Below are 26,291 nucleotides of genomic sequence, written 5' to 3' on the forward strand. Positions count from 1 at the left end.
TCCGTCTCATTACCAATGCACAAGCAGCCTAGAGCTTAAGTGGATCATCCTTAGGATCCGTGGATCCTTAAGTGGGTATCATACCACATGCATAGAGAAAAAATTAATCTTCAGTGTTGTCGATGTCAGTCAATACATTGCAGTCGAATAATTTTATCTCATTGCTTATAACATATCAATAAACCGTTAGTAAAAATCGATACTTGACTATCAATAGTGTTGACGAATCAACAATCTATCAGTGGCAAAAAATTGATACCTGACTATCGATACTTGACCATCGTTAGTTGACCATCAAAGATTTTTCGTTAGCAAAACAACGATACCTGACTATTGATACTTGACTATCGATAGTAGTTGACCATTGAAGATTTATCGTTAGCAAAACAACGATACCTGACTATTGATACTTGACTATCGATAGTTGACCATCGAAGACTTATTGTTAGCAAAGCAACGATACCTGACTTTTGATACTTGACTATCGATATTTGACGATCGAATATTTATTGTGAGTAAAACATTGAAACCTGACTATCAATACTTGACTATCGATAAATGACCATCGAAGATTTATCATTAGCAAAACATCAATACCTGATTATTATCGATACTTGACTAGCGATAGTTGACCATGAAAGCTTCATTATCGACTATACCGACTTTCATCAATACTTATGTCTAACGAAAATTGTCATAAGAGCTATTTATGTTCGTTTCAACCTTAGACCAGTTATAGATTAGACACGGCCCATTGTATATACTGAAAGTCGATGAAGCCAACATCTAACTGCCAAATCCGCCCACCTTGACGTCACAAAAGTTTGTTGTGTAGGTTTTTGTGGTGTTTAACTTACATTGTTGTTATTGAATGCATTGTTGTTAGCTTGGTTGTGACGTCAAGGTGGGCGGATTTGGCAGTTAGATGTTGGCTTCAGAGGCTAGGCTTCCCAGCGTGTCTATTCTAAAAATGGTCTAAGGTTTCAACAAACAACATACTTTTTGTCATAGTCATTCAATCTCAGCTGTTTTCCAAGCATGAAATCAAGCCGGTAAACAGCTGTCTGCAAAACAAATAAACATATGATTCTCATTACAGCATAACTGTACTGTAATGGAACCATAATTATGTTTCCTTGACAGTTGAGCATGTTTCCTAGTTCCGAAATAGGAACACCAAAACTGCTACAAAAAACCACCTTCAGTGCTCCAGGTGGAAGTTTTGTCAACTTCCTCAAAATTCCTGATTTGAAATTTGTAAACTAGGTTGCTCATAGAATGCATGTAGTAAGTTCAGAACAAGCAGGTAATGTTTTCTATTTATCAATTATTATTATTCTTGGAATTATTATAAAAAATAGTGTACGTTACTTGAACGTGCATGTCTTTTGCATAATACTATAACAAGATTGTTCAAATATTCATTTAATCGAAGCAGGCAATCATCGGTATCTAAATACCGATAGTCAACCATCGACATTCGACTACCACTTGAACAAAGCGGGATTGATGAAATATTCAACATGTATTAGTGCATTCGCTCAGAGTTGTAATTAGTAGTTGAGACTTGTTTGTGAGTCACTGTAATTGCTATGTATTTATGTTGACACCGTTAATGAGTGAGTAGGTAGTTATAGTGATAGTTACTTGCAACTGTTATCATTACTATTATAGATGACATCAGTGCTTTCCATTCAATCAATACCAACAGTTTAAAATGAATCTCACTCTAGTTATTGATTACTGAGTTTATGTTTACCTTCTACTTGTAATTTCGAGGATAAAAATTGATTCTAGTGTAATTTAGTTCGTGTGACAGTTGTGTAACGTAACAGTGTACGTTGATAATTGATTCATGGACATACGGGAATTTCTCATTCATACAATAAGTAGCCTACATTATTGAAATGATAGGGAGAGGAAAAATAAGGTAACCATGTGCTATTCCTCTTTCAAATTTGGATATCACATAGCCTGAAATTAGTTAAGTCTTGTAGTTCTTCAATTCACAAAATTTTCATTCAAATTGTAGATGATAGAGTTCAATCTTTCTGGGCATCAGACCTGCGAGATCCATAGAAATCAATATGAGAGAACAAATTTTTCTGTAATCGGCAAAGATAGTTGTAAAGGGAATATTTTAATAAATATGAGTTGTAAAGAAGAGTTCATATAGGTACTTCCATGAATCCCCATGTTTAAGGGACAAATTGATAGAATTTCGGTGAACATGGAGACAAGGATTCATAATATTATGAATCCTCATGAGTTTAAACATTTCATCTCCTTGGAGAAATTATGAAGAAATTTCCTGAATACATTCAACTCATTGGATCGATTAAATATAAGCTAGCAATAATTGCTAATTCCGATTCATTTTCAAGGAAAATATTTAATTTATTTATTCATTTATTGTACAAAATACTACAATCATAATATAATTATGACATTGAAGGAAAAACTAGGCTGAGCCTGTACTATTTCTCTTTAGAAATTTCGAAAAGAAGGTTGTTGTCCAAAGGTTGCGGTTATGATATCATACACTGCTTTGTCACTTGATTCTTGGTCCAGAAATAATGATTTGAAGATTTTGAATTTTGGAGGTTGACATAATACTTCAATTATGGATTCATAATTTCATTGAAATAGCTAGAACTAATCACCAGTTGCTACAGTCACTAGATTCTAGCTTTTGTTCAATCAATTCTTAGAATAATTCTAACAATCCTAATTCCTAATTATTGAGAAAAGTTTCATTATATAATGTTTCATTTATTCATGTTTCCATGAGAAATACATTGAACATAGACTTTCCACCAACAGGTTATAATTTGAGAGAATGCATTTATATATTCTCTTTTTTTTTCAATAAAGTCCATTCCGGATTTGAATATAAAATTATATATATTTTTTGTAAGAAGAAAAAGAGCATGAACAAGCCACCACCTTTTAAAATGCAGAATTGACAGAAACACTGTGGAAATCACAAGAATAGATTTTGACAATAATCAGATGTTAACAATGTGACGTCATTGGCTGAAATCTTGGAGCAGGAAGTACAACTGACTTCCTTTTTGCGGGACTGAATGACGTTTGCTAGCCGATGAAAAGAGGCTAGTTAAGGGTCTGAGAACGAATGGAGAAGGAGAAGAAGAAAAAGAAGAGGAATAAGAAGAAGTAGAAGAAGCAAAAGAAGGAGAAGAAGAAGAAGAAGAAGAAGAAGAAGAAGAAGAAGAAGAAGAAGAAGAAGATGATGAGGAAGATTTAGAGGAAAAAGAAGAAGAAGGGGAAGATCTGGAGGAAAAAGAAGAAGAAGAAGAAGAAGGTGTTGATGAAGAGAGGAGATGAGGGTGAACAAGAAGGAACCGGAAATTGGAGAGTAGAGATCGTCGGACCGGAAGCGGAAGTGGCGCGGTGACACAGTGGCGGTCCCTGGTGGTCGAAACAGGAAGCTTCCACCAAAAATATTCTCAGTTCACTCTTTTCCATTATATTTTTCTTCTTCTTCTTCTTCTTCTTCTTCCTCATCTTCTTCTTAGGAAAAATCTTTCTCGTGCTTTCCATGTTCTCTAGATCCATCTTCTTCTCGATTATTTCTCCTCTTCAACAAAAGCTTAAAATCTAATGCCCGGTTGCAGAGTCGTTACATAAAATCAAACATACCTATGTGAGACATAGTTTGAAATTACTGACATAAATGGTTGGTCGTTGCACAGTCGTTTGCGGAAGCCCATTTAGCTATATCTCGAATTAGCATCACACATAAGTCACACTGCAGCTCTATTCACTTTTTTCCGTACATGCTTCTATCCAACCAATGTCTTGGCATCGGGCAAAGTTTCAATCGACATCACTGTGAACAGACCTAAAAGACCTCACATAGAATTGATAAACCTATCACAACCTCTAAAATGCATTTGGCGAGTGTAGATATTGGATTCAACAGCACGACCTCGGGCCCATAACTTAAATGACCGTTTTTAGCTATTGAAGACATGAATAAGCTCTTTTTGACGACTCTGCAACGAAATTATGTGTTTAATTGGGCGTTTTTAGTTTTATGGGAACTATAGTTTACTTTGATATCTGTGCAACGAAAAGTGGAGTTATGTCTTCATAAATAAGTTAAATGTCCGATTTTAACTTTATGTGACGACTCTGCAACCGGGCATGAGAGTATTAATTGCAACATACAAGAATAGAGAACTCAAAAATAATCCAAGAATATTATGTTCTTATTCTTCTCCCCCAACTTACTACACTGATGTTTCTACTTTGCTTCCTCTTATCTGCTTTATAGCTGTGAGAGATAATTTCCTGGCCTGAAAATTTCAATAGATTCCAACTGACTGTAGGCCAAGTTGAAGTCTATACAGAAGTGTACCATCATCATTCTCATCAACGAAATCTATCATCATCATCATCATCATCATCATCAGCATCATCATCATCGTATTATCATCATCATCATCATCATCATCATCATCATCATCAGCATTATCATCATCAACATCATAATCATCAACATGTCAATCATCATCATCATCATCATCGCCATCATCAAATCATCATTTTGTATGGGAGTGCAATCCACTATAGGAGCATAGAATCGAATTCCATTGAAACTGGGTCGAATTTGGACGAGGCTCCTGTGTAATACCTTGCATATAAATTAATGCTGTTCATTTGTTGACAAGCAGACTGTCTGAATGCAGAGTGGTATACAATAGTTTGACAGTGAATAGTACACATAATAGAGTACACGGGGTATATAGTACATAAGTTGGTAAATAGTATGTAGTGCTAGTACATAGTTCAAAAGTACACTAGAACAGATGATAGTACAGAATAGCATTCCGGTCTATAGTGAGGTCCACGTTGTAATGGCAGTATTAGCAATGTTATCGCTATCCTTGTCTATCATTTAACAGAGCGGATAGCGCTATCTCTTTCCCGCTTTGCTCTGTTGCCAGATCGTCTTTTAGCAATATAGAATTGATAATTAATTCAACAAATATTTTATCTCAATTATGAATTTATTGAAAAATATAATTCGAAGATATAACGCGGATAGCGCTATCTCTTTCTTGCTTTGCTCTGTTGCCAGATCGTCTTTTAGCAATATGGAATTAATAGTTAATTGAAAAAATATTTCATCTCAATTATGAATTTATTGAAAAATATAATTCCTTGCTTAATAAAATATAATTGATTATTTTAAACGAGAATGAATAGTTGATATCACATCAATAAACCTGTATCAGCTACCGTCTATAGAAGGCATTGACAAGTCAGAGGAGCGGCAACGTTTTTCTGCTATCTTTCTCCACTGCCATTATAACGTGGACCTCGCTGTAGTATTGGTATCCTCTGTCTTCTGTCAAAAAACTGATTAGTTTATAAAATAGCACATGACTTATTCCGTGTTCATGAAAAATTATGACAATTTTGTTTCAAGTTGTACTCAAAATCATACGACAAGGCTCCACAAGATGATTGAATTCCTTCTTATAAATTCAAACAATTCCTACAAACCAACACCAATCCAGTATTAAATTTCACAGCGGTGTAGTTTTACAGAAAGCACTATGTACCATGTCCATCCAAAATATCGCAAACGTATATATGTAGCCTATGCAATTTACCATCAGGGACATCACAAACGTATAAATATACGTATATGTGCAGCCTATATCCACAAAAACATAACAAACGTAGGCTATAATATACGGGGTGTTTCAAAACAAATGACCCAATTTTAAACAGTTATATTTATTTTAAAAAATGGTGAACACAAACCAATTTTACATCAAACTACTCACAGAAGTATCAAGTTTATGGTGATGTATTATAAGTGTTGTATGTGCCCTCCTTTTGAGGCTCAGATGACATTTAGACGGCAGCCAAATTCATCCCAGACTGTTCGCAAGATGTCTTCTCGGACTGTAGCTATCGCATCAGTTATCCTGGTTTTTAGCTGATCAATATACAGTGCTAAGGGAGGAACATGAACATGATCTTTAACGTTGTTCCTCTCCTGTTCCTCTCCTGTGAGTAATTTGATGTAAAATTGGTTAGTGTGCACCATTTTTTTTAATTAATATAACTGTTTAAAATTGAGTCATTCTTTTTGGAACACTCAGTATTTCCACATGCAACTTATATCCAGTAAAGCAACGTCACAGATGTATTTATCTATATGCAATCTATATATACCGGAGCTGCATCACAGATGTATATAAGTGACCGAGCGAAGTGAGGTCTAAGATTCAAGTCGACGGTTTGTCATTTCTCTTAATGTTTAAATGTTTATATGTTGCGCATTTACGGCGAAACGCGGTAATAGATTTCCATGAAATTTGACAGGTACGTTCCTTTTTCAATTGCGCGTCGATGTATATACAAGGTTTTTCGAAATTTTGCATTTCAAGGCTAATATAAAAGGAGAAAGGAGCCTCCTTCATACGTCAATATTAGAGTAAAAATCAGACTATAGAATTATTCATCATAAATCAGCTGACAAGTGATTACACAGATGTGTGGAGAAGCCAGTCTATTGCTGTATTTCCATAAGGTCTATAGTTCCAATCAGGTACTTGTGGATGAAAATACTGCGTGAGGTCTACTGTTCACAGAGCTACTAGTATGTATTTAAGCAACCTTTATCACAGAAGTATATACATGTATACAAGCAATCTACCATGAAAAACATCACCAACGTATATACATAAGCAATCTACCTCTGAAAACATCAGAAACGTATATATGTGTATATACAACTATACAACTACCGATATATGAATCCACCATATACTTCACAAGCGTATATACGTATATAGAAGCCACTGGTGTCCACTGAAAACATACCAAACGTATATAGATATAAGAAGCGACTCATGTCCACTAAAACCTAACAAACGTATATAGGTATATAGAAGCGACCTATATCCTCCGAAAACATCACAAACGTATATTTGCAATTTGAATTTGCCGCCGTCAGCCACGGATAGCTTCCATGTCGGTCCGTATAACAGATAGATAACAGGCAAGTCACACCGACTGGACATAAATCCGGTCATGCTTCTGATGACTATGATGATGACGGTTCTGATGATGATGATACTTCTGAGGCTTCTGACGCTTCTGATGATGATGCTTCTGATGATGATGATGATGATGATGATGGTGATGATGATGATGATAGAAACAAGGACAGCATAGCATGACATCGCTTTGTATTGCTTCTATCTGGATTAATTAAACCGCCGAGTATACTGCACGGTTGTAGGCTCTGTATGTCGTTCTGTTCAAAGCTTCGCGGATGATGGAAGAGGAGGAGAGAGAGAGAGAAGAATCAGAAGAGAATGAAAAATGAGAGAAGAGGTTTTGAGGTTATTCGCGGATGATGGTGGGGACGAAAGGAAGGGTCAAAAGGGTGGCGGAAGAAGAGGTTGAGTAGAGGAGAAGTAGTGGGAGGAGTAGGAGGAGAAGGAGAAGGAGGAGATGAAGGAGGAGAGAGAAGAATCAGAAGAGAGAAGAGGTTTTGAGGTTATAGAAGAATCAGAAAATTTTGAAGAGATTGGACGAGTGACGAAGGAGATCTGAACAAGTAAAAGAACAGCAATGAAGGATAGCTTGATTGATCACTCTATGAAGATTACAATGCATACTAGCTATGGAGAAATCAGTTAAAATTTGTTCACCAATTAACAACAGTGTTACAAGAAAATAAATGAATCATCTTTTGTTGAATAATTGTTGACCGAGCGAAGTGAGGACTAAGATTCGACGGTTTGCATTTCTCTCTATGTGTATATGTTTATATCTTGTGCATTTACAGCGGAACGCAGTAATAGATTTCCATGAAATTTGACAGGTATGTTCCTTTTTGAATTTCGCGTCGACTCATACATAAGGTTTTTTTAAAATTTTGGCATTTTAAAGATAATACAGAAGGAAAATGAGTCCTTTGAACGCCAATATTACCGTAAAAATCAGACTATAGAATTATTCATCATAAATCAGCTGTCGAGTGGATTATAAATTGCATGCCATGACGCATGCAATTCAATATCTCTATGTAACTTGGTAAAAAATCAGCTGCTGTGTGGACTATTAATTGCATGCCTCATTGAATGCAATTTTTATGCACTATTAAATGAACTATTGCAATAACGCATGCAATTAATAACCAAAATAGCATAGTATTGTCTCTCGACCTTTCTCTGCTTTGATCAAGAGTTAAAAAGTTGAAAGACTAGATGAGGTGAATTGGAGAAGGATGAGAACAAGGGGTGAGAAAGAAATAAAATAGGAGTGAGAAAATTAGTTGAATGAGGGAAGGAGATGTTTTTGAAGAGGATTAGGATGAAAAATAATAGTCTATGGAGAACAGGATACACAGAAGATAACACTAGGAAAAAATTCAAATACTTGGATGAATATCAATGATGCAACTCACCTGAAAACCAAAACAGAAAGGGATCAGAGAGGAAAAGCGATTAGACATAGAGTAATAATAAAGAGAAAGGAAGGTAGAGAGTGTGATACGTCCGTGTAAACAAACCCAGATTCAAATTAAACGCCGGTTACAATAAATTTTGTGCCTTTGGAGTGTTGTACTGCGTTGAGCCAGTGTGACGTCATCGTATAGTCAATGCTCCCCTTGCTGAGAGTTGAACGTGAATATCATAAGAGAGGTAGATTGGTTGTCCCTGTTCAAAATTGGATCCGTCAGACGAATATTGCCAGGCTACTGCTGTAGATTTATTTGGATACTGGATTGAAAATTTGAACCTGTATTTGCAGTATATTGTATTGATGTTTAGAAAATCGTAACTGAAATGGTTATTTGAGGAAATCGATAGTGAAGTATTGTTGTATCAAATTCATTCATGAATCGTAAAATTTACGCATTTTTTTCATTGAGTAAAAGCAAAATTGAACTGATCAATTCGTTCATTCATTACAAGATTAGACATTCATTACAATTCGTTCATTACGAGATCCGAAAAACTAGACAACTAGGATGGCTGTTCCGGTCACATTTTGTTGGACCAATGGCAAGGCGTTATGAATTGGAGTGTACTGCAGCTACATCATTGCTGGCTTGTGATTGGTCGAAGAGTTGTGAAGCAACAAATCAACAGGAATGACGTAAAAGCATCAACCAATAGGAATGGAGGAAGCCGTTTCGTATTCAGGCTAATTGATTCTTTAGTATTTTCAGTCATGATAAACCATCATCTTAAAATCACTTCACTTATATGGGCTACTTTATTCAAATTAGTAAAAACAATATAAAACTTGTAGTACCCTTTTATTAAAACATTTTAAAAACTTTAAAACATTTTAACGACTAGTTTCAACGTACTTCTGCCATTTTCAAGTTAAAACTTGAACTGGGCAAAGTTTTTAAAATGTTCTAATAAAAGGGTTCTACAAGTTTTATATTGTTTCTATGAACCATCATCTTATTATCTCCTTATATTGTTTTGAGTAGCGGGATTCATAAAGGTGCGTACAGATATCGTGCCGCGAACATGAGCAATTCACTTTTAATCAGCTAATTATATCTGTATTTTTCCAGAAACGGTAAGATACAGATATAAAAAGCTTGGCATCAGCTGATTAGAAGTGAATTGCTGATGTTCGCGGCGCGTATATCTGTACGCGCCTTTAGATAAACATAGTATAATTCAATTGCTTTCCGGTATGTTACTCCAGAATTCATATCCTGATGGAGCAGAGAAGCTTGATCGGTTAATTTAAAATAAAATAATTGTCAAATACATGTCAGTAAAAAATAGACAAAATAGTTGAGTGTGTTGGAAGAAATTTTATGAACTCTACAATATTATTTTACCTGTGATATATTATCACAGAGATGGGAATAAATCAAATTCAATTAAGTGATATGAAATTTTCGCAGGTAATTCATTACAATAACAATAGTCTATAATTTAAAAAAGTACAGTATCGTTATTTTCATGCATAATAGGCTGAGGAAGACACAAATTATGATAATAATGGAGAGGAATAGTACAAGGTTACTTTATTTTTTTCTCCCTATCATTTTTATAATGTTCTTATTGTATGAATCAATAAAGAATAAATAATTCTATTCAATATTATGAAATCGGTCACATTTTAATATTTCAAATATACTGTATCAGTCAATATCAGTTATACTGATATGATACATCAATGATATCACTACAATCTGAAACCAACAAACTGGATTATTGAATTAAAACGATGATGTCAATATCACCAATTTATTGAAATAATCTGAGATACTAGTTTCGGTTGTTACACAAAAAAATCGATTCAAATACAAATTCTCTTAGAGCCGGTTTCCGAGCTCGGGATTTAGCTAAGTTCTAGACTTTAAACAGCTAGTCAGAAAATTGGCTTTCCAAAACGGGGCGTAGTCGTAGTCATAGTCAAAGTCAAGTTTAAATCAAATTTCGAAAAACAAGAAAATTGAATACAAAATAAAATATAGAGAAAATAGTGTGAAGTTTCAGCTATTTTGAATAATTTAGGGATGTTTCATTTCGTCAAGGAACCCGTTTCCAATTCTAGAAATGAGAAAATGAAGATTCATTTTGCTGCAACTATTTACTGTGACTACATCCCGTTTGGGAAAGCCAATTTTCTGACTCCAGCTGTTTAAAGTCTAGAACTTAGCTGAATCCAGTGAGGATAGAATCTCTCTGGATAAATCCCGAGCTCGGTAACCGGCCTTTACAATCTTTGAAAGTATCAAGGGAAATAAATGGCATATAATAATACTACATTCGTTTAGAGAACAAATTTAAATTGCATTGAATTCAAAGAATATTATATTCTACATAGAAACTTACATCAAATTTATGACAAAATAAAGACAATTCACACTCTAGACAACGTGCCCTACAGTGAGATTCCCTGTCAGCATTAGTTGAATGATAAAGATTGAAGCTCTATTCACATGAATAGCTGACATTTTAAAGTGAATCTGCTGACTACAACAAAACGTTTCCGTGTCGTCAGACCTCCTGTGTCCCTTTTAAAGCAAACAATAGCTCACCTATCGCCTACAACTTTTGCGCCTCTTTTGTTCATTGTTCATTTTGCAGTCTGTCTTTGTTCTTCTTCATTTTATCTTTGTTCTCCTTCTCTCTCACACTCTTTCTCTCTCTATCTCTCTCTCTCTCACACACACACACACACCTTCTCTCTTTCACTCTGCTGGTCCACCTGTGTCTTGCTCCTTTATTCTACCTTTGTTCTTCTCCATTATGTCCCTGTTCTTCTTCTCTCTCACACTCTTCCTGTCTCTTTTTCTCTCACTCATTCTCTCACTCTTACTCACTCTCTCTCTCTTACTCAATCACTCACTCACTCTCTCTCTCTCTTACACCCTCTCTCTCTCCCAGCTTTTCCATGTCTCACCTGTCTAGTGTTTTGGACATTCATTGTTCTCCCCCGATGCAAAAGGGTGACCGCTTTCTTTCTTTCAGGGGTGACACTGATTTAATTTCCTGCATATTATTCTAGTGGAGATATCCGTGTAGTTTGAGAAGGTGTCATGGAGGTTGAACTTTGTTGAATTGTATGCACTGTGTAGCTGAAGTTCTATGTATACAAATGTTTCAATTCTAATTCATAAAACTCACTCGTTCAATTCATAATTGAACGAGTGTTAGCGAGTTTTCAATTTTGACTTACTGAAGGCCAAAGTCGTTGTCCGTCTGTTTGTGTGTTCTTCTATAACGTTAGAAAGAATTGATCAATCAGCTTCAAATTTGTATGTTCTACTATAACTTTATGGAGAATTCATCAATCAGCTCCAAATTTTGTTCACGTATTCTTCGAACCTTTTTACAGATCAATTTCGTTGAACAACAAAATTGACTCACTCCTTTTTCCTTTTTCAGGATATAACAAATAACATTGAAGGTGCATTGAAATTTGTTGTGATTTATCATTTAGGCTCAACTGACACTTACGCGACTCAGGTCGAGAAGAGACTCGACTCTAGTCGAGAGCATATGTTTTCAATTGGTGACATCGCGGAGACTAGAATCGATTGGTCTGAGTGTCACCATTTGGAAACACATGCTCTCGACTAGAGTCGCGTAAGTGTGAGTTTAGCCTAAGTCAGCTGAAGAATTCATCGCATAACCAAATCTTATCTGTGTTGCAGATGGTACCAGCTAGCAGCCGGCTACGAGCCGTTGGGCCTCGTGGGGGGGCCGCGAACCAGGGTGCTGGGGGCGGTGCTGGCCGTGGAGGCGGTAACCGAGGAGGACGCCGGCCTCTACAGGTGTGCCGCCTCCAATGCAGGCGGGGAAGCTAGTGCGGAGTTGAGGTTGGCTGTGAGTGAGCCTCTACATGTGCAGATCACCCCTTCTGAGGTAAGGAAATGTCTAAAACTGTTTTGAGATGACTAGAAAACATAAATTGTTGTTGGTGATCTATAATACAATGAAGGAATAAAATCTATAGACATCTATATAAATGTCAACTTTTAAAAATTCACGGATGGATGAAGATGCTAAAATATCAACCGGGTACATCCGATAAGCAGTTTCACTTACTTGCTGACGTTTCGTCATTATCTTAAATGACATCCTCTGAGCGCAGGTAATGCGCTACACTAACTCCTGCCTGTGTTTTAAAGTTCTTTCTCTTGGTCGAAGGGATTACCTCCTCCCCTCTCACTCTCTCTCTCTCTTCCACGTGCTCTGCCTGGCGCTGCTGGAAGAAGGAAATTCCCGGAGAAATGTCTGGCTTTTGTAAGAATCTATATATAAAAACATCTATGAAATGTTTAAGGATGAGATTGACCTGTACGGGATAGGAAATTCACAAAAGACGCATAATCACGTCTGAACTACTTAACTGATCATCTTGAAATTTTGCATGTAGATTCTCAATTTACAGAGGATTGTTATATGCCTAAACAAGATTCTTCAAAATTTCAGTAGGTCAAGTTATCAGTTTGTCAAGTTATTAATTGGTCCCTTGTGAAGCACTGGTTACCTGCTATTTATGAATAAATTGACTATAAATAAAACATAAATTGAGGTTACTAATATAAATATAAGAATACTGACTGAGTTCAGAATCGAATCAAATTCCCTACAAAATAAACACACTGTTTGAGTGTCGCTTACTTTGACGAGCTGGACTTGTAATTTTTTGGGCTGAGGATACTTTGACGAGCACAGCTCGTCATAGGACTGTCGACTGTCATCCATTTACCTCGACCACAGAATACATGAAGGTGCATACAGATTTACGCGCCGCGAACATCAGCAAATTCACTTTCAATCAGCTGATGCCAAGCTTTTTATATCTGTATCTTACCGTTTCTGTAAGAATACAGATTCAGTCAGCTGATTAAAAGTGAATTGCTCATGTTCGCGGCGCGTATATCTGTACGCACCTTAACAATGAATACAGAATACAGAAGTGTTCTTTACTCCGTACTTTTACGTTACACACTCGCTGTGTATTTCTGAATGCACTGTTAGTGTTGATATTTTCCAGAAGATAGCAGCACATACTTGGAAACACATAACCACTCTACATTTGCTGTGTTCTAGGGATTCCACCCCTCTATGTTTCAACATATCTAAGATCATTCTGCATGTTTGTTTACTTTGTTTTCGTTAGAAATCAGTATTAGCAATACCTACTATTACTTATTATAAGTAAAAGTAGGTATTGGTATTAGCACCTCATTAGTATTATTAGTAGCACCTCAGCGAGCTCTGTTGTTTTGTTATTATTTGAATGAATTATTTTCAAGTTATTATTCAATCTCTTAGTCTATTGTTTTATTATGGATGTGTGTTATTGATATGGCTCTATCAGACTATGACATTCATAGTTTCTTGTTGGAGAGTGATAATGAAGAATACAATGTTAAGTTGGGTTTACACCAAAGTTATTAACAAAATGTTAATAACTTAATCCTTATGGATTCTATTAGATTGAACGGAGCTTGACAAACACATATGTTCATCCTGTGTATGATAAGATCTATGTTCAATCTGATAGAATCTTATAGATTCTCTACTATAAGTTATTAACATTTTGTTATCAACTTTGGTGTAAACGCTGCTTAAGTGATAGTGAGTCTCCTATTGAAAATATGCGAATGAGTGAAAGTGAAAATTAAATTAAACATAATTACTTTAGATGATGTGCCAGGACCTGACTTTGGTCCTGGATAATAATGAATGGAACTGGATTGAAGGAGATATGCAGTGGAAAAAAATTAAGGGTGGGATACCACGCCCTTATTTCATCCCTATATTTTTTAAATATTTTCCAGTAACTACAATCATGTACAAATCATATTCTGCGATAAAAAAAAATGACAACTCTGGCCAATTTTTTCGCAAATTGATTAGTAAGTGAATGGGTTGATTAATTTTTCATTACAAACTGAAATCAGTTATCCATTTGGAACATAATTTATTAGATGATAGATAAGCTTACTTATTCCACTTTTATAACATGGAATAAATATCGACTGTTAGGCTAGTTACATACACATCGATTTTTGGTCGTACGATATTTTACCGTCCTTATAAATTCTATTAGATTGAACAGATGATTTCAAACATATGATGTTTGCCAAGTTCCGTTTAACTGATAGAATTCATAGTGACGGTAAAATATCGTACGACCAAAAATCGATGTGTGTGTAACTAGCCTTAATGTTATAAAATAACTTGACTAATTCAATATGAAGTGATAATTAAGTGTTATATTCAAATATAGTTTGGTGTTTTAATTTCTATAAATTCAAAGTTTAGCTCATATATATTTTGGACGAAAATTGAACTTGAACGTTTTACAGTGAACATAACCTTTTTGGACATATTATTAATTATCAAAATTTAGAATGGAATAGATTTGGGCCAAGCCTGTTGTTCCCTCCTAATCATATTTATATGATTTGTGATTCGGTCCACGAATAAATAAATAATCTATCTGAAGGCATCATAAGATCAATAATCACGCGGGACAAATGCATTCTAGATCAGAAGAGATCCTAATACAATATCTTAAAGAATGAATATAGGCTTATCGTAATGGTTTGAATAAGATCATAATCATGCAAAGGAAGTCTACTATAAAGGGAAAATTGAAATTGTAATAACAACAGCATGAAGTTGTGGAGTGCATAAACGAGTTATAGTGAGGCCAGTATCAAGAAAAGAGTACTGAACTTGATGCTCACTCCCTCAACAATTATTCACAAATGTGGGTAATTACAAGCTCAAACTATCAATATCCTGATAGTACTGGTGATCGATTTCCAATACAGATCGATAACACGTTTTTTATGAGACCAACGTGCCCATTGAAGTTGAGGCAACTATTAAAAATCTAAAGAACAACTGCAGTCCTGGTATTGATGGTCTAGGTAATATTACGCTGAAGAAAATAGCCAATTTTATATCTCAACCTCTCGCTTTCATTTTTAATAGATGCTTTGAGGAGGGATATTTTCCCGAGCCTCAAATCAGCCAAAATAAACCTCTATTCAAACAAGGTGACCCGACTAATCCCTGTAATTATAGACCGATTAGTCTTATCAGCAACCTTGCTAAAATAATGGAGAAACTAATAAAGTCAAGAGTTGTTTCTTTCTTGAATCTCAACAAAATAATCAACAAGAACCAATTCGGTTTCCAAAATGGTAAAAGTACATCTGACGCTTTAATAAAATTCATCAATACTTCATACAGATTTCATCTGATAAAATAAACTCCAATAAGAAAACTATTGCGATCTTGCTGGATATACGCAAAGCTTTTGATACAATACCTCATAATACTTTGTTCAATAAACTGGAGTCCTATGGTTTCAGAGGAGTCTCGCTTAAATTGTTCAAAAGCTATCTAGTAATAGAACCCAGTCCCTAACCATAAATGATCAATCTAGTGTAACTAACTTTACTTCTTATGGTCTTCCTCAAGGTACTGTACTTTCTCCCATCCTTTTCATACTCTATGTGAATGACTTTTTAAATTAAGACTTCTAAACTCAACTGTGATATCCTTTGCAGATGATACTGCAGCTATTTTTCACGGAATTCATGGAATGAAGTTCATACTATAGCTGAAAATAATATGCTTTCAATTAAGAAGTGGTTAGATAAGAATACCTTAAGTTTAAATATTGAAAAAACTAATTACATCACTTTCTCTGCAAATAGAGTAGGGCAGCCTAACGAGAATCAAGATTTGAGACTCCATTCTCAGTGCAATTCAAACTTGGGTAATTGTGATTGTCCCACCATTAAAAAAGTCAATAATACTAAGTATTTGGGAATTAAATTGATGAAAACCTTAAATGGGATGTTCATATTAAATACATATGTAGAAAAATTAGATATTATCCTTCAAATTTTACCAAGTTAACAGAATTCTTAATAAGAACCACCTGAAAATGATGTATCATGCTCTAGTCAAGTCAATTCTGCAGTATGGCATAGTTGTTTGGGGAGGCTGTTTCAACTGTCATATTGCTGAATTATTTGTAGCACAAAAACTGATAATTAAAACTATATTAAACAAACCCAGGCTCTATCCAACGGATATGGTTTTTAGTGATTTGAGGTCATGACTATACGTCAATTATCCATAAAAACCGTAATTGAGTACTTAATAAAATATAGATCCGATTTTCCTCTCACAATAACTCTACTCTTAATTATTATAATCTAAGGGCCACTGCTAACAAATATGTAGCCTATAACACTAATATTGAATGTATAAAGAGGCAATTAATTACATAGGTACTAAAATAATAAACCTCATTCCAAATCACTTTCTCATGGACAATAAGATCAGCGGAAAAATTAAACTGGATATAAAAAACTGGACATACAGTAATTTCTTCTTCATTTAGATATATGACTCGAGATTTCTGCTCCAGCATTTTTTTTTTCATTAGTTTTTTCATTTTTCAGTGGACTCGCTTACCTTTATTTTAAGTACCTATTCCTGTGTTATCTTCCTTCCCCCCATTTCTCCCTTCCTTTTTTCCTCATTACTTCTCTCTCTTCTTTGCCTGCCTATTACATGGGAAACCATAGTTGGCTAGGTATCTTCCTCTCTTTTTTTTTCTCTTCTCCAACACACCCAAACATAAGCCCATGGTTTTTTATATTTGTAACATTTTATTGTGTTTTATTTGTTTCGTAAATCTTTGTAATTTTGTTTTGTCTTGTTTTGTTGTTTTTTAATAATTGAAATTGAATTGAAAAAGGCAAATATCGTACAAATAAAATCGATGTGTGTGGAGCGGAGCCCAAAAGTAAAAGAAAAAATGGATTCCCAGTGTCATATTCTTTGAAATTTATTCAAAATATTGTCTCTCTCTTGTTTCGATTTGCATGATAAATTTTCACGGCAATTTCCACTAGCCAGATTCATTATCAACTCAAATTGAAGGAATTGGTATTAGCACCTCATTAGTATTATTAGTAGCACCTCAGCGAGCTCTGTTGTTTTGTTATTATTTGAATGAATTATTTTCAAGTTATTATTCAATCTCTTAGTCTATTGTTTTATTATGGATGTGTGTTATTGATATGGCTCTATCAGACTATGACATTCATAGTTTCTTGTTGGAGAGTGATAATGAAGAATACAATGTTAAGTTGGGTTTACACCAAAGTTATTAACAAAATGTTAATAACTTAATCCTTATGGATTCTATTAGATTGAACGGAGCTTGACAAACACATATGTTCATCCTGTGTATGATAAGATCTATGTTCAATCTGATAGAATCTTATAGATTCTCTACTATAAGTTATTAACATTTTGTTATCAACTTTGGTGTAAACGCTGCTTAAGTGATAGTGAGTCTCCTATTGAAAATATGCGAATGAGTGAAAGTGAAAATTAAATTAAACATAATTATTTTAGATGATGTGCCAGGACCTGACTTTGGTCCTGGATAATAATGAATGGAACTGGATTGAAGGAGATAATGCAGTGGAAAAAAATTTAAGGGTGGGATACCACGCCCTTATTTTCATCCCTATATTTTTTTCAATATTTTTCCAGTAACTACAACCATGTACAAATCATATTCTGCGATAAAAAAAATGACAACTTTGGCCAATTTTTTCGCAAATTAATTAGTAAGTGAATGGGTTAATAATTTTTTCATTACAAACTGAGATCAGTTATCCATTTGAAACATAATTTATCAGATGAAAGATAAGCTCACTTATTCCACTTTCATAACATGGAATAAATATCGACTTTTAATGTTATAAAAGAACTTGATTAATTCAATATGAAGTGATAATTAAGTGTTATATTCAAATATAGTTTGGTGTTTTAATTTCTATAAATTCAAAATGTTTAGCTTATATATATTTTTGGACGAACATTGAACTTGAACGTTTTACAGTAGAAACATAACCTATTTTTTGGACATATTATTAATTTATCAAAATTTAGGAATGGAATAGATTTGGGCCAAGTCTGTTGTTCCTTCCTAATCATATTTATATGATTTGTGATTCGGTCCACGAATAAATAAATAAATAAAACCGTTCTATTAGAACTAAGCCTCGCACGTTATACACGTAATACACATCGATTTTTCCGTCCTTATGAATTCTATCAGATTAAATGGAACTTGAGAAACATCATTTGTTTAATCTAATTGTTCAGCATTTATTGTTCATGAACTGCTCGATATCATGCTGCACAGTGAACTGTGCTGGAATGACCAAATCGGAGATCTCTGTAAAAATAACTGGCTAGAGTTACATCTCGCATATCTATTTTCAAACTTTTTGTCACCTCTGAAGTTTTGGTAATGACGTATCATTACCAGAGTTGACTTATCATTAGCAGATGACGTATCGTAGCAGAGTGACCTCTGCACTGCACATGAATTATTATCATATGAGGCCTGACAGTGCTGCTAGTATTTTTATATATTCACTTATCAATGAAACCTATACTATTTATCCTTCGAGTTATTCATGATGTATCACTTGTCATGATATGACAGTGTATTTTAAATTTTCAACAATCCATGAACTTATTGTTCACTAGGGTAGTTAATTCTTATTTATCAGTGTTGACAGGAATGGATTACTGCTTGTTGGGCATTCGAAGTGTTCGAGCACAGGATAAACAATTGTCGTCTGTTGTTTTTGAACTGGTTGAATCAGGTTATTCCAAGCAGCATTCGCAAATGCAGCATTCCCTTTTTGACTCAGATGAAAACAATCAACCGCCATATAAGTGAAATCCATTTTTCCATTTTTATTTGGTATGTATGCGCCTATACCAAATCTCAGTGGTACAACTGCAATTGAATTTATAAGGACGGAAAATACCGTACGAACAAAAATCGGTGTGTGTGTTGTGGGTCTTTAGGGTCACATGTAGCGTTTTTTGCACTGGCAGCGGATGAGTCGGTAGGGCAGAAAGCTTTCTGATTGACTGAGTTCACCTTATTAGGTTGACGTTCGGGAATCAGATGATGATCAGCTAATCAGCTGATAATCGCAAGAGCAGGATACTCTCCGATTGGATGATTGGGTTGACATTCGGCAGTCAGTTGATAATCAGCTAACTTCCTGCCCTGCCGACCAAAAAAAAAAAAAAAAACGCTTCGTGTGGTTTGGTCCTGAAGAGAGGTCTGCAAGAGAGTCCCTATCAGTTATCACTACAGTATTCGAAGGAAGGTTTATTATTGGAGTGAAATATTTCTATTTTGTTATTTCCAGTGAAATATTACAGCGTTATTTATTTTTTTGATTGTTTTTTTTTTCAGGTGAGCGTCCCCCTAGGCGGCTCAGCCGAGCTACGCTGCGTGGTGACCCCAGGTGGCCCTCACCTGCTAACCTGGTACAAGGACGGACGAATGCTCCCTGGCCGTGGGTCCCCCAACGATATCCTCCTGCTAAGCAGCATCAGTCGCGAGGACCAGGGCATGTATCAGTGCCTGGTGCGCCGTGCCGAGGGGGAGACTGCTCAGGCGGCTGCCAGTCTACAGCTGGGAGGTGAGTCAAACTTAAAAAGGTGGATTCCCTCATATTAGTATAGGTGTGCTCCCTAGGCACAAATCTCCAACATGAAGACCAGACCCAACATCAAGACATTAATCAGTGCCTGGTGCGCCGTGCCGAGGGGGAGACAGCTCAGGCGGCTGCCAGTCTACAGCTGGGAGGTGAGTCAAACTCATAGGGGCGGATTCCCACATATTAGTATGGGTGTGCTCCCTAGGCAGAAATCCACCAATATGAGGATCAGGGCATGTATCAGTGCCTGGTGCGTCGAGCTGAAACGGAGACTGCACAGGCGGCTGCCAGTCTACTGCTGGGAGGTGAGACGAACTCATAGGGGCGGATTCCAACATATTGGTATACATATTAGTACTAGGTGCTCCCTCGGCAAAAATGAGGACCAGGACATGTATCAATGTCTCGTGCGCCGTGCCGAGGGAGCTCAGGTGGCTGCCAGTCTACAGCTGGAAGGTAGGTAGAGTAGATTAGAGAAGAGTAGAGGAGATTGGGGTAGATTATAGTAGAGTATAGTTCTCCATTCATGTAAGTTACAATATATTCTAGCTTATACACTGATTCACAATAAGTGATCCGTTATTCAACGTAGAAGAAGTGGATGTAGTAGAAGAAAAAGATGGACGTGGAGGAGAAGGAGGAGGAGGAGGAGTAGGTTGATTGATTGATTGAGTACTTTTTTTAGGTAGATTACAATATATACTGGCTTTCACAATTATATATACACTTATATACAGTAACTTACAATACAGAAAAATTATAGATGAATTTACTTAATATAGACTGAGAAAATGATTTTTGAACTGCATATGATATGAAAAAAGCAATTGGTAATAGCTATAGATAATATTGTTATGTATCTACATAAATTGGCGGAGCTTTGGACATATCAATGCCCATTCTTTGGAAAGAATATTCAAAATATCCTTACCACTAACTCTCTACCAAAACGTTAATTTCATTTATTCAACTAAGGATTGATTTGTAAATGAAAATATTGTAAATGATTCAGAGTTACTTGCATATCGTTGAGAACAGAATTACAATACATCAAATGTGGGAAGATGAAGGATTGAACCAATAATAATTTAATGTTTCTAGGGAGAATATCGTGCATTTTCTTCAATGCAAGCATGGCTGAGAATACCTTTTTACAAGTTTTGTTCACTTGTTCTGACCAGTCGAGAGTATTATTCATAATAATGCCTACATTTTTAACTGAGCTACAGTAAGGAATGTCATTACCATCTACACTACCATCTAGGTGAGGGAGGACACCACTACTTTGGGTGAGGAAGAAGGAGATGGTGATGGAGAAGGAGTAGAAGAAGGAGAGGGAGAAGGAGGAGGAGAGTGAGAAGGATAAGAAGAAGCAGAAGGAAAAGGTGAAAGAGTATGAGAAGGTGGAGGAGAAGAAGAAGAAAAATCTCAGGCGAATGCCAGTCCACAAACTCATAGTGACGGATTCCCACAAATTAGTATGGGTTTGCTCCCTAAGCAGAAATGAGGACCAAGGCATGTATCAGTGCCTGGGGCGCCGTGCCGAGGGGAAGACAGCTCCGGCGGCTGCCAGTCTACAATTGGGAGTTTTGTGCAAGTTTGAGAATTTATTCAACATCAAAATCCACTTCTGTTGCTATCTCTATGTGAGAAGCTTAGTATTGAACTATTGAAGTATTGAAATCTCTGGCTACTGCACAGCAATGCCCAGACAACATTTTTTCAAAAGAAAACAAAATTGTGGTTAAAATTCAACAATCTTCAGAATAATCAATAATGCAGTCCTTGACATTATACATTTAAATACTGAAAAGCAAACAACTTTTGTTCCAGGGTAACCAAAGCGATATACTGGCAACTTTATCCATTTTTATACTAAATTTATATGTACCATACCATATACATAGTTCACTGGTGGTTGTATAGTTCACTAGTAGCTACATAGTTCAGCTCAGCCAAAATCCTCGACAACAGCGAATTTCAGTCAACAGCTTCAATTGCTCTTCACCAAAAAATACCACTTCACCTCTCACATTCTCTCCACCAATAAACGTTGACCTTTGATCGAGAGTGCTCAGTATCGATAGCGGCGAGACTATCGAGTATCGAACATACTCAACGATTATTCCACTGGTTTGCACATTGAAATAATCTGACATCAGAGGAGAACAGAGAGAGAGTGTGAGAGAGAGAGTGCGAAGAGAGAGAGAGAGATTGATTGATTGTTTTATTTTTAAGAGAGTGAGAGAGAGTGATAGAGGTAATCACTCTGACATCAGAGGAGATAGTGAGAGAAAATGATATTCCGACACTAGGACATCAGAGGATAAAGAGGGAGGAAGAAATAGAGGAAGTGAGTGTGAAAGATAGTGTGTGAGAAAGTGAGTGAGTGAGAGAGAGGTCAGCACTCTGACATCAGAAGAGAGAGAAGAAAGAGAGAGTGAGAGAGAATGATATTCCAACAATAGGACATCAGAATGAAAGAGAGAATGATATCTCAACACCTGGGCACTAGATGATATACAGGGAGAAAGAGATACTAGAAAAAATGAGAGAGAGAGTGTGGAAGAGAGAAAAGAGCGTGTGAGAGATAGAGAGTTAGAGAGGAAGAGAGAGAACGTGTGAAAGAGGAAATCATAACCCATGCACTCGGTCATCACAGGGAGAAAGAGAGATTGATTTCCCAACCCTAGGACATCCAAGTCAAAAAGAGAGAGAGAGAGTTTGTGTGTTAGAGAGAGAAATAAATAAAGAGAGGTGTAGAGCTTTTCGAATAATTGAGAGTTTTGAAGTAGCACTAGCTCGAATTTCGAGATTCCTGTTTTCGAGAAGAGTGAGAGTGAACATATTTCACAAATTCATGAATCTGTTTCTAGTATATAGTGAAGTGGATGAAAGAAAAATACAAAAGATTAGTGGGAGACTATATCCTGTATGATGAATTAAACTATATGGTAGACTGACAAACTCTTTGATATGCAGTTTTTGTAGTCACTGCCTGCGCTCAAGTTAATTTTTGCCGTAAGTGCCTCAATTCAAGGTTTCAATTCATGTTCTAATCCTGAAATACAGTTTAAAATCTTTCCAAACACAGTTCGAAGGATTCTTTCGGCTTTCTAACAAAATTACTAAATTCAAAATTGTCAATTTGTCAAATGTACTGTGTTGAATAAAAATATTATCTTCTTTTATCTTGCTTATATCACTTGTCAATATTATTCTCAATGAGTGAGTATCCTTGCACCAGAAGTGTGAAGTGCGTGACATTCACATACCGTAACCTTTTAGACTTTATTATAATTGGAATTTAAACGATCAATACAAGCTAGTAGAATATACAGAGTGGGTGAAAAGTCCAAGAACGGCTCAATATCTCATACACAAAGGTTATTTGACGGTGGGTGTGATTGGGGATCCTACTCAAATTGAAAATACTACTTTACTATGACTTCAAAAATCTGGTCCGCCATCTTGGATCCGCCATATTGAATACTACTCAATATGGGCAACAATGAGCAACTTCATTTTTTCAAATAGAAATGTGGTCATGCGATGGATGATTTCAAGAAAAAATTAATGGTGAAAACCGCACATCGATATCTCGAACCGTTCAGAAGATATTCACATTATAATTCAATACCACGTATGTATTTCATTTCTGATATGCATGATATTGATTAATAATGTGAATAAAATCTTCTGAACGGTTTGAGATATCGATATGCAGTTCTCGCCATTCATTTTTTTCTTGAAATTTCGTATCGAAATCATCCATTGCATGACCACCTTCCTATTTATAAAATAAAGTTGCATTCAATATGGCGGATCCAAGATGGCGGACCAGATTTTTGATATCATGGTAAAGTAGTATTTCCAATTTGAGTAGGATCCCCAATCACTCCTACCGTCAAATAACCTTTGTGTATGAGATATTGAGCTGTTCTCGGACTTTTACCCACCCTGTAGCTAGCACAAAGATGAATATGTCTAGTGCAAGGTTTTCCTCTTTCAGATAATTATAATATATCTATTATTATTGAAGATCATTGTGATAATAGTAGCCTATTGATGGAAAAAAAATGATTGATTAGTTTAAGATTTAATAGTTTTATCGATTCATACATTTGTAGGTGCAATATCATTCTCAACTAATCATGAATGATTAGAGAAGGAACAACAAGCTCGAAGCCCAAAACTGTTCTTTTCTCAAATTGTTATATAAATAGTTCAAAAAATAAGTTACGCTCATCACCTCAAAAGTTTTTTCAATGTTTCAATTCCAATTGTGATGATCATTTCGGAAATGTATTCTATTCTGGTTATCTATTCGATGATTATTTTGAAATTCATTCAATTCTGATGATTGAATGTTTCAGATGCTTCACCAGTATTGTCGTACAGCTTCATAGAGCAGACATTGCAACCAGGTCCTGCAGTTTCCCTGAAATGCAGCGCCAGTGGAAATCCTACCCCTTCCATTTCCTGGGCTTTGGATGGGTTTCCTCTACCCAAAAACAGCCGGTGAGTCACTCTCAACTTTAGCGTAAGGTCCACGCTATAATAGCAGTATTTGATCAACATTGATGTTGCTATCCTTGTCTATCATTCGAAAAAGCAGATATAGTGAGGTCCACGTTATAATGACAGTGTTGAAGTACATAGAAAATCAGCATTGCCGATTCACTGCCTTCTATATAACTAGTAGTTCTGTGAACAGTAGAGCTCGCGATCAGTAAGTTACATTGACCTGTTGTTGTGTTTTCTCGAAAATTAATTGTTTATTTATCAATTTAAAATGTCTAGAAAATATCCTAAGTAAACATAGGGCTTTCTGTCCTATCGTACCGTGACGTGTCGTCCCGGAATGTGAGTGTGAGCGCTGTTATCAGGTCTGGCTGCAACTGTCTACAACGTTGATGGAAAAATACATTTCCAAGATGTTCGATGTTTTTGTACGGGTAGTATTTTAGTCCACTAGACAGCTGATTTATAATGAATAATTCTCAAGTCTGATTTTCACGGTAATATTGGCGTTCAATGGAGACTCCCTTTATCCTTTAGTATCATCCTTAAAATGTAAAATTTCAAAAAACCGTATGTTCACGTCGACATGAAATTCAAAAAGGAACATACCTGTCAAATTTCATGAAATTCTATTGTTGCGTTCCGCTGTAAATGCGGAATATATAAACAAAAATATAAACATAAAGAGAAATGCAAAACCGTCGACTTGAATCTTAGACCTCACTTCGCACGGTCAAAAATGATAGCTAATACAGGTGTATCTGATGACATCAGATTATATTACATTGTAATACTTAATGTTCATTCTTGGTTCAAATAATAAATTATATTCTAATAGAAACACATTTTAAAATATCTTATTGGAAATTTCCATGATTGAGATTTGATATTCTCTTAACTGATCATAATTATTTCTACATTGTTGAAAACGTCTGGCAACGTCGCGATGCTAGAGAAGGAAAGCACTAACTTCTTTTTAGAATGATAGACAAGGATAGCAACACCAATGTTAATCAAATACAGCCATTATAACGTGGACCTCACTATATCATACATTTTTTGGACTCAAAATAGTGTGTGAATTAAGTTATCATTTACATAACCTCTAGACTGTGTATTCCAAATTAATGTTTAAAGCAGTTTTGGGCGAATACCTGTTGTTTTTACCTGCATTGTACCTACTGTCTATGAATAAATGAAATGAAAAGCAATTCTCAGTGAAGAAGAAAATTTGCCTGAAGATCTCAGGTTTAAGACGTTGAGACCTGTACTTTAGTTTTGCTTGAACATATTCAAAGTTGATTATTTATGAATTTTGTTTTATTGTTGACAGATTCGTGATAGGACAGTACGTGACAATACACGGTGACGTCATCAGTCACGTGAATATCTCGTCGGTTAGCGTGGATGATGGTGGAGAGTATTCCTGTTCGGCTGAGAACAGAGCTGGGAAGGCTGTACATTCTGCAAGGCTCAACGTTTATGGTATGGAAAATACTAAATATAATCTCATCCTCAACATGATTCATAGAATAATAATCAGATCTCTTGAAATCACCATGAATGATCGTTTTTAATATCACCTAGGCTTAAAATAGCCGACTTCTATAAAGTTGCCTTTGTAAATATGTTGTAAGTAAATAAATAAAATAGGGACTAAATGGGTTCTTACTTTCCAAACTGATTTTGAAATGAA

The 26,291-nt window shown here is 35.6% G+C and overlaps 1 protein-coding gene across 1 annotated transcript in view; it reads left to right on the top strand.

Annotated features, from left to right (window-relative positions):
• LOC111058651 (Down syndrome cell adhesion molecule-like protein Dscam2) overlaps positions 1-26,291 on the top strand; it is a 541,982-nt gene that overhangs the window by 433,720 nt on the left and 81,971 nt on the right. Inside the window, 4 exon segments of the mRNA XM_039430110.1 lie at positions 12,194-12,404; positions 19,825-20,053; positions 24,448-24,592; positions 25,929-26,080. Coding sequence (XP_039286044.1) covers positions 12,194-12,404; positions 19,825-20,053; positions 24,448-24,592; positions 25,929-26,080 — 737 coding nt within the window.

This window comes from Nilaparvata lugens, chromosome 6 (genome assembly GCF_014356525.2).
Source record: "Nilaparvata lugens isolate BPH chromosome 6, ASM1435652v1, whole genome shotgun sequence".
Classification (NCBI taxonomy): domain Eukaryota; kingdom Metazoa; phylum Arthropoda; class Insecta; order Hemiptera; family Delphacidae; genus Nilaparvata; species Nilaparvata lugens.